This window comes from Mastomys coucha, unplaced genomic scaffold (assembly GCF_008632895.1).
Source record: "Mastomys coucha isolate ucsf_1 unplaced genomic scaffold, UCSF_Mcou_1 pScaffold5, whole genome shotgun sequence".
In the NCBI taxonomy this organism is placed as follows: domain Eukaryota; kingdom Metazoa; phylum Chordata; class Mammalia; order Rodentia; family Muridae; genus Mastomys; species Mastomys coucha.
The window spans coordinates 64,061,975-64,073,807 of record NW_022196911.1 but is presented as its reverse complement, the minus strand read 5'-3'; the positions used below and the strand labels follow the sequence as shown (position 1 = coordinate 64,073,807).

Here is an 11,833-nt window from a genome sequence, read left to right as displayed (position 1 = left end):
CAAAAAACCCCTATTTAAGTAGTGTGTATTTATATATTGAACATTACATGGTACTCTATTAATATGTGTAGCTTTCTATGTTTTTTGTGTAAATTAAAAAATATGAAAAAAATTCTCAATTTAAGAACCTTAAGAACCAAAATCTGGAGACAAATGCATAGTTTACAGCATTTATGGATGTATTGTTCCCAGGGACCATTGCTGAGCTAAGAGAGCTACCAGCAGGTCCCTTGACATTGTAAAGTCGGAGTCCAAGCAACAAAAGCCATCTCTACCTTCACACAGAAAAGTGAGGGGACAAACTTATAGATAAAACTGATTCTGACCTTACTTGTAGAAGACTTGGTTCCACATTCAAACACCACACATTAAAATAAATGTTAGATGTCCAGGGAGCCAGTAATAGCACTAGACCCTTCCCTTAAGGACACTGGTCCATGGTATACATGATCAACAACAATATCAAACGGTACACAGTAAGAAATTATATAAAACTTAAAAGATAAAGTCCCTGCTGATGAATAAAATGTCAGTACTCAAATGCAGCACTAGTTCAGCCGCACATGTAATCTAAGAACAGTCTAAAGTTCAACAAAAAATACTTAGGGGCCTGAAATGGCTGCTGAATAGGGTAAAATATCCACTTGGGGAAGAGCAAGGCTAAGGTACTGTCCTCAGAGTCTACCAAGATCACACAGGGTGTAAAAATGGAGAATATAGGCTTGTTTACCAAATCCTGGAAGCTTATAGCAGAGTAACATACAAAACTTAGAACACATTCAAGAGTGAAAATAGAAAGCTCATTGATAGCTGTAGTTAATGGATTTATTCCGGTTGTTTAAAATAATATATAATCTATTGAGTTAAGAACTTCAGGTTTGGGAGCTGGAGAGATGGCTCAGGGGTTAAGAGCACCAATTACTCTTCCAGAAGATCTGGGTTCAATTTCCTGCCCCCACATGCCATGTCATGATCATCTGTAACTTAAGTTCCAGAGGATTTGATGTCTGTCTTCTTTTGGCCTCCACAGGCATTACACTTATACACAGACCAAAAAAATCCATACATAGGAAATACAAATAAAGCTCTAAAAAAGATGAAAAAATAGATATTAAGTTATGAGTTAAAATTTTTATATATAGATGAAGACAGTCTTAAATTACCTCATCTCAGAGATAGTTAGATGGGTGGGGGGAGAGAGAGTGAATGTGTGTGTGTGTGTGAGAGAGAGAGAGAGAGAGGAAGAAAGAAAGAGAGAGATTAAGAGAGGAGTGTGTTAGAGTACAAAGTGTTCTTATGGCTTTGCTATTTGACAAAAGATTATAGATGTTTGCAATTTCTTAGTTAAACAGCCTTGTAGTCGAAGTGCCTGCTCTGTGTGATTCCCCTCCCCCTCTTTTTTTCCAGAGCCATCTCTATATTTGAGCCACTCTGGGCTGTCGGGCCTGGGTATTATCCCTTGACTTCATTGCAGTCTTGGGGTGAAGCTGCTATGTTCTTCGTCCTGTGCCTTCCAGGTCATTTATTTCAACTGATTTGGAAGAATTTATAAATAAGACACATATCTTGCCAGGCATGCCTTTAATCCCAGCACTTGGGAGGCAGAGGCAGGTGGATTTCTGAGTTCAAGGCCACCCTGGTCTACAGAGTGAGTTCCAGGATAGCCAGGGTTATACAGAGAAACCCTGTCTCGGAAAACAAAGAAAGAAAGAAAGACACAGATCTTGCCCTCAAGGAACTAGCTAGAGAGACTTAACCTTTTCATTGGTTTCTTTTGGAAGACAATGTCAGTAGAAGAGGAGCTTTGTTTCTTGTGCTATCTCTAGTCTTTATAACATTCCAAAAAATATAATTGAAAACATAATTTATTGGCTTTTTTATTAGAAACTGAATATTTGAGCTGTCCATTGACACATGGTTGCCGTCATTCAAATAATCTAAATTTGGGGAGAGGGTTGGATTTATTTATACACTAGGGATGGAACCCAGGCCTTATGCATGCTACTTAAGTAATTTAGACTGACGTATGCCCCCAACTCTTGGGGGTGTTTGTTTTTATCTTCATTTTTAAACTATTTTGTGTATATGGGTATTTTGCCTGCATGTATGAGTGTATACCACATGCATGCTTGTTGCCCACAGAGACCAAAAGAGGCCATCAAACTCCCTGGAACTGGAATTGCAGATGGTTGTGAGCTGCCATATGAATACTGGGAATGAAATTCTGGTCTCTGGAAGAGCAGCCACTGCTCTTACTGCTGAGCACTATACATGGCCTCTATTGTATAGATTCATAGTTTTCAGGACATTTTGGGAGAAGATCTTATATAGAATATTAGAGAGCACACATGGGTTGTTGCTTCAACTCTAGATACTTTCACATTCTTCCTGTGATTCTGTCTTCATCTGGATTGTTAAAATGTATTCCTTTCCCTAGGAGACTTCAGTATTAACCCTGAAGAGTTTGTGCCACAGGGCGATGCCTATACTTTGGATCTTTTGAAATAATGAGTACCTCTGGCTGCTGAAGAGCCCATTCTTATCCACTGACTACCTACCATATGTCAAGCAGTAACCTCTGTATTTGAGCAAGGGAAGTGGGAATTTCTGGGACTTTGACAACGGGATAGAATTACAGAACAAACCAGTACACATACTTGAAATATTTAGTCACCCAGTGTAGTCCATATATTTATTAGATGAAACAAATGAACAACTGAAGCCTTAATTGAGTAAGCAGCTTGTATAAGTAATTTAATGGCAGAATTGGAACCTAGAACTCAGCCTCAACAGGATTCCTAGCCTTGTGTGGTTAACATATTAAAGTACTTTCTGTCTTTCTTTCTTTTTTTTTTTTAAAGATTTATTTATTATTATAAATGAGTACACTGTAGCTGTCTTCAGACGCACCAGAAGAGGGCGTCTTTATGAGTGGTTGTGAACCATCATGTGGTTGCTGGGATTTGAACTCATGACCTTCAGAAGAATAGGCGGTGTACTTACCCACTGAGCCATCTCACTAGCCCCCTGTACTTTCATTCTGTAAAGACATCTCTAGGAATAGAGCAATACAGACAAATCTGTGCTAGTGTAAGTGTCATCAGATTAGAGGATGGTGTATCTGGTCCATAAATACAGGACTAATGCTTAATAATATCTTAGTATTTGGTGAATGACTACAGCCTTGGGTGCATTCTCTGAGCAATCTGTCGTACTCAGTGCCATGGAGGGATGCAGTGTGTGTCAAGAATAGCTCTTTCAAAGAACTTCAGGGTGATTGGCAGTTAAGATAACTGGAAGGTTTACTAATTAGATATCAAGGTAACAATAGATAGTATGATCAGCAAAGATTTGGTTAAGGGAACATTGGCACAATGCCTCAAAAGAAACTCAGCATATCAAGTTATGTTTAGTTTTATCCCCACTAAACATCATTTTCTTGCCTCTCTTTAACACACCTGAATCTGGAGGTCTTGCTAAAGATGAGTTCTTTCAGTTTCCAAGGATTTTTTTTTTTTTTTTATGTTTTAAGATTGTTCTTCATTCCTTACTGGCCAGCAGCACACATTGTGGTTTAATTAAGTAGATATTACTGTGTCTCTTTTGTTGTGTGGATGTAGTGCTGTAACAGAAGTTAAGCAGTGAAGAACGGGTTGTAGGAAGAATATGGCAGCAATCTGGAGTGGGCCAGTTATCTTGGTGTCTGTATCTGTCCTATGATTGATTGGGAGTTTTAGCCAGTTGAAATGGCAAGAGCAAGCAACTAGATCCTTCCTTTGTGAATTCCTTGGGGAAGAACTGAGATAAAGGTCATGGCAGTGAGAGGTGAGTGGACTTGGAGTAAACTTGGACTGATGGATGAGTGAGGATGTTTTCAGAAGTGTGATCTGAGAATGTGGGTCTTTCCTGATGAGGTAGTCTCACTTGGCATGAAGGTTTTAAGCAGCTTGCTTGTTTGTGTCCCTCCGTCTGTTTCTCTGTCCTTTCCTCTCCACTTTCTTTTGAGATAAGGTATCATGTAACCCAGGCTGGCCTTGAACTTCTGTGTTGCTGAAAGTTTCTGTGACACTTTCCAACTCCAGTTCTCAGTGCTGAAATTGCAGGTGTTACCAGGGATCAGACCCTAGGCAGGCATCTTAGCAACCAAGCTACATCCTCAGACTCCTTACAGGTATTTTAAAGCAATTATACAACAGGAAATCGTGCAGAATGGTTAAAGTCTGATGTTTGTTTCTGTCATGGATTCCCTGAAGATCAGTTGACCATAAACTAACTGCTGGAAATATATGTAGGTTAATTCTGTGGTCAGATCATCCAGCACCCAGTGCTGTAGCTGAAAATGCCTCATTGACTTTCTATCAAAGGATAGAAATGTTATCATCTCCTGTCGTGACCTTATCACAATGTTGCTTGTCCCCAAGTGAGGTAATATATGCCTAAGTTATAGGAAAGTGCCAGCAACTCCTAGAACCTTTGAAAGTACCAAATGCTGTGCCATACTTTCACTCACGTCCTGGTTCTTTGTCTTCACTGTCACAGGCTTTCTTGATCATGGATGGTGAAGATATACCGGATTTTTCAAGTTTAAAGGAAGAAACTGCTTATTGGAAGGAACTTTCCTTGAAGTATAAGCAAAGGTAGTGTTTGAAAACATTAAAATAGGGGCGGGATTTGGAATATGCTGTATAGGTTGCACATGTGTTTCCTTTTGGAGCATAAGACTAAATTTAGAGTTTCAGATTTAGGACTGTGATTCGGTAGTAAAACAATATTTGTATTTAAATAGTATAAAACTACCACCAGGGGCTGGCAAGATGACTCAGCAGTTAAGAGCACTGACTGCTCTTCCGAAGGTCCTGAGTTCAAATCCCAGCAACCACATGGTGGCTCACAACCATCCATAATGAGATCTGATGCCCTCTTCTGGTGCGTCTAAATCAGCTATAGTGTACTTATGTGTAATAAGTAAATCTAAAATAAAAATCCTATCATCAATCTTTATATTGTTCAGCTTGAACTGTCAGGAAGCTTTCGTGCCCCCTGTGGTTCCTGTAGCCTGTGACTAGCTGGGCTGCCTTTGTCCTGCTGTGTGTGCACTGGTACTCCCTCCTCATTTGCTCATTTGAGGTGCTTAAAACAGACTTTAGTCTTTTCAGGTGTGCATTATTAGTGTTGGGAGGCAGCTGAGCTTCTAAGCTATGAAGTATTTTAGAAAAAGTTGGGAAGAAAATAGCTCTTTGGCCTCAATAAATCTTAATGAATCTTTTTTCTTATACTTTTTTCTTTTTTTTTTGAGATTTATTTTTCTCTTATGTGTATGGGTGTTTTGCCTGCATATATGTCTGTGCACCTTGTGAGTGCCTGATGGCCATACAGACCAGAAGAGAGCATTAGATCCCCTGGGACTGGGGTTAAAGATGCTTGTGAGCTGCCCTATGGTTGCTGGGAATTGAACCCTGGTCCTCCCGAAGAGTAGCAAGTACTCTTAACCACCGAGCCATCTTTCCAGCCTTGAAATCTTACTAAGATACGTACACACTTGTGGCCATTGGTTGACAGAGTTAACTAAGCCCTATAAAATCCCATTGTTCTTTTCTTGTGGCTGTATCAAGCCAGGGCATGGAGAAATTCTATGTTCAGCAGAGGTTCTTCATTTCTTCTAATGTTACAGATTTCCCCCAGAGGCCGGGAAGCCTGTGAACCCTTTCTCATAATAGTTTAAATGCAGAAAATTAAGCAACGGAACTCTAGAGGAAATTAGTTATTTCATAAATTGTCTAAATATTAAGCTAGTTTGTGATATTATGATAATGTATTAGTGCATTACGTAAAAGAGATGGAGAAACATAAAACATAGTAACCCCTGATTCTGAATTAGTGGTAAGAGTGAGTGATGCTTAGCTTTGTGCCAGCTTTTGTGATTTTAGAGTATCTGCTGATTTCCGATTAGAATTGAAAGGTAATGCTTAATTTAGATTACTTCAGTACAAATACACACCCCTCCTTCTTCAGTTTTATGGAGGAAAAAGCTAATGGTTTTGAGCCATGTAGAACTATTTTTTGTAAATATTGTAATTATTATTGATTTGTGTTTTGGGGGAAGCTTATAACTAATTTTCATTGAATCCTGCATATATGTGGAACAAGAAATATAAGCCATTTTCTTCACTGTTTAACATTTCACGAGAATGTTAATTTTCAGTTAGAAATTACTGAATTGCTATGTAATTATGTGAGAGGACTCAACTATTAACTTGTTTTTCTCACTTTCCTTCTATTTAGCTTCCAGGAAGCTCGGGATGAGCTAGTTGAGTTCCAGGAAGGAAGCAGAGAGTTAGAAGCAGAGTTGGAGGCACAGTTAGTACAGGCTGAACAAAGAAATAGAGACCTGCAGGCTGATAACCAAAGACTGAAATACGAAGTGGAGGCGTTAAAGGTAACTACAGAATCCCTTTCCCTGAGGCCAGTGCTGTCCAGGTATTAAAGTGGGAAGTGGAGGGCCAGTGAGGTGGCTTCATGGGGAAAGGCACTTGCAACTAAGCCTTACAACCTGAATTTGATTTCTGGGCCCCACATGGTATAAGAAGAGAACCTTTTTCCTTAGTTGGTTTTTTTTTTTTTTTTTTAGTTTTTCAAGACAGGGTTTTTCTGTATAGCCCTGGCTGTCCTGGAACTCATTCTGTAGACCAGGCTGGCCTCCAACTCAGAAATCCATCTGCCTCTGCCTCCTAAGTGCTGGGATTAAAGGCGTGAGCCACCACCGCCCAGCTTCCTTAGTTTTCTGATCTCTACACATGTGCTGTAGCATGAGCATATATATGCAGTACTTGAAATATAGTAATATTTTACAAATGAGAAATGTATTAACCAAGTAGTACTTAAAAAAATTAAGCACCCTCCCCAAAATAAATGTGTACATATAGATATATATGTATAATATATATATTACATATATATATATATTTTTTTTAAATGTATACGAGTACACTGTAGCTGTCTTCAGACACACCAGAAGAGGGCATTGGATCCCATTACAGATGGTTGTGAGCCACCATGTGGTGATTGCAATTTGAACTCAGGACCTCTGGCAGGGGAGTCAATGCTCTTAACCGCTGAGCCATCTCTCCAGCCCCTTATTTTAAAAGTTTTATTTATTTATTTATTTATTTTTAATAGAATCAAGAGGTATTTCAGAGTTAGGGACTTCCCATAGGAAATTTATGGTGGCCAGTTTTCTGCCTTTCTTTCACTACATTTTAGTTCCTGTAATTTCTAAAGCTTCTGATTATTTGTTTGGACAAATTGCTTGCTTATTGTGTACTGCCTCAAAATTATATTTATATGACACATGTATTCCTTTATTATCTCTCTCTTTTTTATATTCATAGCTTCTTGAGTTTTGAAATTTAATTTGGGTTAGAAATCCTCAAAAAGAAGTTGTCAGGCCCCAGAGATGGCTCAGTGGTTGGTAGCCATGCTTGCCTAGCATGTGCGTGACCCTGGGTTCAGGTCTTCTCTGTATCTATGACTTGGAGGCTTAGAAGAGTATTTCCTTCTTTTTAGAAATAGAATATGGTTTTAAAATAAAATAGAATATCTTTTATATTTGTTGACCATTTCCTATAAACAATGTATTACCACATCCACTCCCATTTCCCCCTCTTCCTCCTCTCAGCTACTCCCAGCATGGTCCTCTATGCCCACGGAGTACAGTTCTGCCTGTTGTAATGTTAACTAATCTTGTTAGCTTGCTCTTATATAGGTAACTAGCTGTAGTGATTTCAAGGGCCTTGTATCCAGAAGACAACATTTTAAATATTTTTACAAAACACTTTCTCATCCTTTAGTTCTTACATTTTTTGCACCTTCTCTTCTGTGGGGTTTCCTGAGCCTCGTTGGTGGGATAAGGTAGTGTTGGTGGTGTTAGAGATGTCCCATTTAGGGCTGAGCACTCATAGTCTTGCTCTGGCCAGTGTTGAAGGCAGTACTGTTGAAGGCAGTGTTTATGGGTATAAACACATGTTTGGGCAGATAGACATTATTTAGCAAAAACAGTAAACAGGTACCTCAATATGGCCTGTAACCTTTTGACCTGATTTACAATACCAGACATGCATTCCCTTCCACAAGGCAGGCCTCAGATCCAATCCAGAAGTGGTTGGTTACTCCTAAAACCTTCATACTATTATTAGTGGGCACATCTAGCCTGGCAGGTCAGTACTGGTGCATGTAGGGTGCTGTGCTGGGTAATACCAGCAGCCTGTAAGGCATCTTTTGGCACTGTGCGAGCTGCTCAGTTCAGCTTTACCTTGTATGTCCTGTAGCTGTTATGTGCTGTGTCTTCAGTAGTAGGGTTTTAATACCAAGTTCTGGTGGGTAACCAAGAGTAATATCAATGACCTTGTAATTTGAGGGCCTCTCCAGCCCTTGAGAGTATTTCTGTTGAGAGTATGTGTTGGGAGCTGGAGGAGGTTGTGGAAAGAGTAGGGGTTTTGAACTATGAATGGCTTTGTGCTTTACCTTGGGTTGCACTCATTTTGCAAACCTAGAGGTTACCCCATCAGGTTTAGGTTTTCTTTTTAAAGATTTAATTTATAATTATGTGTCTCTGTGGCTATGCCATGTGAGTTCATTACCCACGGAGGCTAGAAAAGAGCATTGGCTCTCTGGGAGCCGGAGTTACAGGTGGTTGTGAACCACTTGACATGAGTGCAGGGAATCAGACTCTGGGCTTTGCAAGAGCATCACTTCTCTTAACTTCAGAGTCGGCTCTCCAGCCCCCAGGTTTAGATTTTGAGGAAAGGATTCTATTTTATTTTATTTTTCAGAAAGACCATTTTTTTCTGGGAGAGAATTGTTGCTATGTTCATTTTATATGAATTAAGGTGTTTAGAGTGGTTTTATCCATGTAGTTTAAGGAGGGGGTGCCATCAACTTAGATAGTGGTGAACTCTTCTGACCTTTTTTTTCTCCTTTAACTTGGGAAATTCCTTCATTAATAAGATGGTTAAAAAATTAATAACACATCCTTCTCTGCCCTCTTCTTTCAGGAGAAGCTAGAGCATCAGTATGCACAGAGCTACAAGCAGGTCTCAGTGTTAGAAGATGATTTAAGTCAGACCCGGGCCATTAAGGAGCAACTGCACAAGTATGTGAGAGAGCTAGAGCAGGCCAATGATGACCTGGAGCGAGCAAAAAGGTAAGGAGACTGTGCATTCTAAGAGCATAGCCAGCTGTCAGCTCAACTTATCTTCACAAAACGTCTTAGCAGCCTGTTTCGCCTTCAGTATCTTATGTCCTTTTTGACTCATTGGATTTAAAAGAAATGAAACAAAACAAACAGGCCAGGTTTGGTAGTACAGACCTTGAATCCCAGTACATGGGAGACTGAGGCAGGTGGATCTCCAACTCAGAGATCTGCTTGCCTCTGCCTCCAGAATGTCTGTTATTTTTTTTTTTAACCACTCTAACTCATACTAGTTTATAATTATTGCCTAGTATTTTTCTTTTGTACTTATCAATTGACTCTTGGTTGATATGATGCTAGTCACTTTCCTTGTAGCTGATCCATAAGAGGACTTGCTATGATAAATAAATGCTCTGGTAAGAAGACTGTAGAGCCTGTTCCAGCCAGGGAAGCTCTAGTGTCTGGGAACTGGGGAAGCCTTTTTACAAGTGGGGGCAGAGTCTGCAAAGAAGAAAAGTTAGCGAGGCGGAGAGACAGTGAAAAGGCTGAGAAACAGGAAGGTGTTTGAAGTATTTTATTAAGAGGTTATTTTAGGGCTTGAGAAACTGCTCAGCAAAAAGTGATGACTGCTCTTCCAGAGGTCCTGAGTTCAACTCCCAGCAACCACATGGTGGCTCACAACCATCTGTAATGGGATCTGATGCCCTCTTATGGTGTGTGTGTGTGTGTCTGAAGACTGCTACAATGTACTCATATACATAAAATCAATCAATCAGTCAATCAGTCTTAAAAAAAAGATTGGAATTGGTATTCTGAGTTGTAACTTTAGGTTGGAGAGTTTTATTTCTGTAGCAGATATCAGGGAAAATGGGAGCCCATAAAAGTAGGTACATGTTAATTTTTGCTGAATCCAGCGAGATCATTCTCCAAATTGGGTCAGGCTGACTCGGTTAAGACTGGCAGGAGATAAACTGATTGCTTTCTTTTCTACTAGCTGTTTGTACATGCTGTTTAATTCATGGGCTTCAAATAATTTCTTTTTAAAGGGCAACAATAGTTTCACTGGAAGACTTTGAACAAAGGCTAAATCAGGCCATTGAACGAAATGCATTTTTAGAAAGTGAACTCGATGAGAAGGAATCTTTGTTGGTCTCAGTACAGAGGTTAAAGGATGAAGCAAGAGGTAAGCTTTATAACTTAGCAAGTGTTTATCCATTGCCTTGTGCCCGAGTAAGTGCAAGCACGAACTGTTGATGGAGTCGCACCAGGGTCTCGAGCGGCTGGGCAAGCACTCTGCTTCTGAGCTATGGCTCCAGCCCTCAGCTTCTTGGAAGCTCTACTTCTGTATGCCTTCACATACCTTTCAATCACTGTGCCAAGTGCTTTGTTGTTTTTGGTTTTGTTTTTTTTTTGAGACAGAGTTTCTCTGTATATCCCTGGCTATCCTAGAACTCACTCTGTAGACCAGGCTGGCCTCAAACTCAGAACTCCACCTGTTTCTGCCTCCCAAGTGTTGGGATTAAAGGTGTGCGCCATCACTGCCCAGCATGTCAAGTGCTTTTAACCTGGTAATTTATTTCATACCCATATCATTAGTGCTGAGAAGTAGGTATGACCTCCATATTATAGATGAGAAAAAGGAGGCACAGAGAGTTTGAGCTTTTTCAGTGTTATACTGTTCTCAGTTGGAATTTTTTCCTTATTAATTGTATATATATATATATATATTTGGTTTTTCGAGACAGGGTTTCTCTGTGTAGCCCTGGCTGTCCTGGAACTCACTCTGTAGACCAGGCTGGGCTCGAACTCAGAAATCTGCCTGCCTCTGCCTCCCAAGTGCTGGGATTAAAGGCGTGCACCATCACTGCCTGGCTATTAATTGTATTTAAATAACTTCATGTTTTTACGTAGAACCATGTATATATGTATATATGTATATGTGTATATGTGTGTATATATATATATATATGTTGCTTTTTACATATTACACATGAAACTACTCACTTTCCCTTAAAACTTCTTTCTCCTCAGAAACACAGTGACATTGAGAATATTATAAGGAAAGCCCCCTAACAGTGTGGCACAGTGTACTCTTTATAATTTTATAGAATGTCTATGTATTTTCCCTTATGTAATTCCTGACTTCCCTATGAGCAGACAAAAATGGACACATTAATTTCTCTTTTTTTCTGCTTAATATAGGGAATATACATAGCATCACAATTTTTTTTATAAAATTATTTTGTATACAGTGTTCTATCTGCATGTGTGCCTATAGGCCAGCAGAGGGCACCAGACTTCATTACAGATGGTTGTGAGCCACTATGTGGTTGCTGGGAATTGAACTCAGAACCTCTGGAAGAGCAGCCAGTACTCTCAACCTCTGAGCCATCTCCCCAGCCCTGATAGGGCAAATTTTTAAAGCAGGCTTTGGATCTAGAGAGGTGATAGCTCAGCATTGAGGAGTGTGTACTGCTCCTACTCTTGTTTCCTCTATAGTACTCTGAATTTCATTATGCTAAGGAGGAAAGAGGGAAGTTCTATAGAAAGTGTGTCATTTCTTTTTATAGACTTTTTAGTGCCTTTTTATTTTCTTTTTCCTGAGGGTTTTTTTTTTGTTTTTTTGTTTTTTTTTTTTAAATTACA

At 39.6% G+C, this 11,833-nt stretch overlaps 1 protein-coding gene across 11 annotated transcripts in view; it reads left to right on the top strand.

The window, feature by feature from the left end:
* The window catches only part of Ndel1 (nudE neurodevelopment protein 1 like 1), a 53,307-nt gene that overhangs the window by 23,162 nt on the left and 18,312 nt on the right, over positions 1-11,833 (top strand). For 7 of the 11 annotated variants that reach the window (XM_031351360.1, XM_031351357.1, XM_031351356.1 and 4 more), the window contains 4 exons: positions 4,540-4,637; positions 6,283-6,436; positions 9,051-9,199; positions 10,234-10,370. In XM_031351360.1, coding sequence (XP_031207220.1) covers positions 4,552-4,637; positions 6,283-6,436; positions 9,051-9,199; positions 10,234-10,370 — 526 coding nt within the window. In that variant the 5' untranslated portion in view covers positions 4,540-4,551. Of the gene's footprint in view, positions 1-1,407; positions 1,518-2,437; positions 2,594-4,539; positions 4,638-6,282; positions 6,437-9,050; positions 9,200-10,233; positions 10,371-11,833 lie in introns of all 11 variants that reach the window. The other 4 variants (XM_031351365.1, XM_031351353.1, XM_031351358.1 and 1 more) reach the window with 3 other exon arrangements.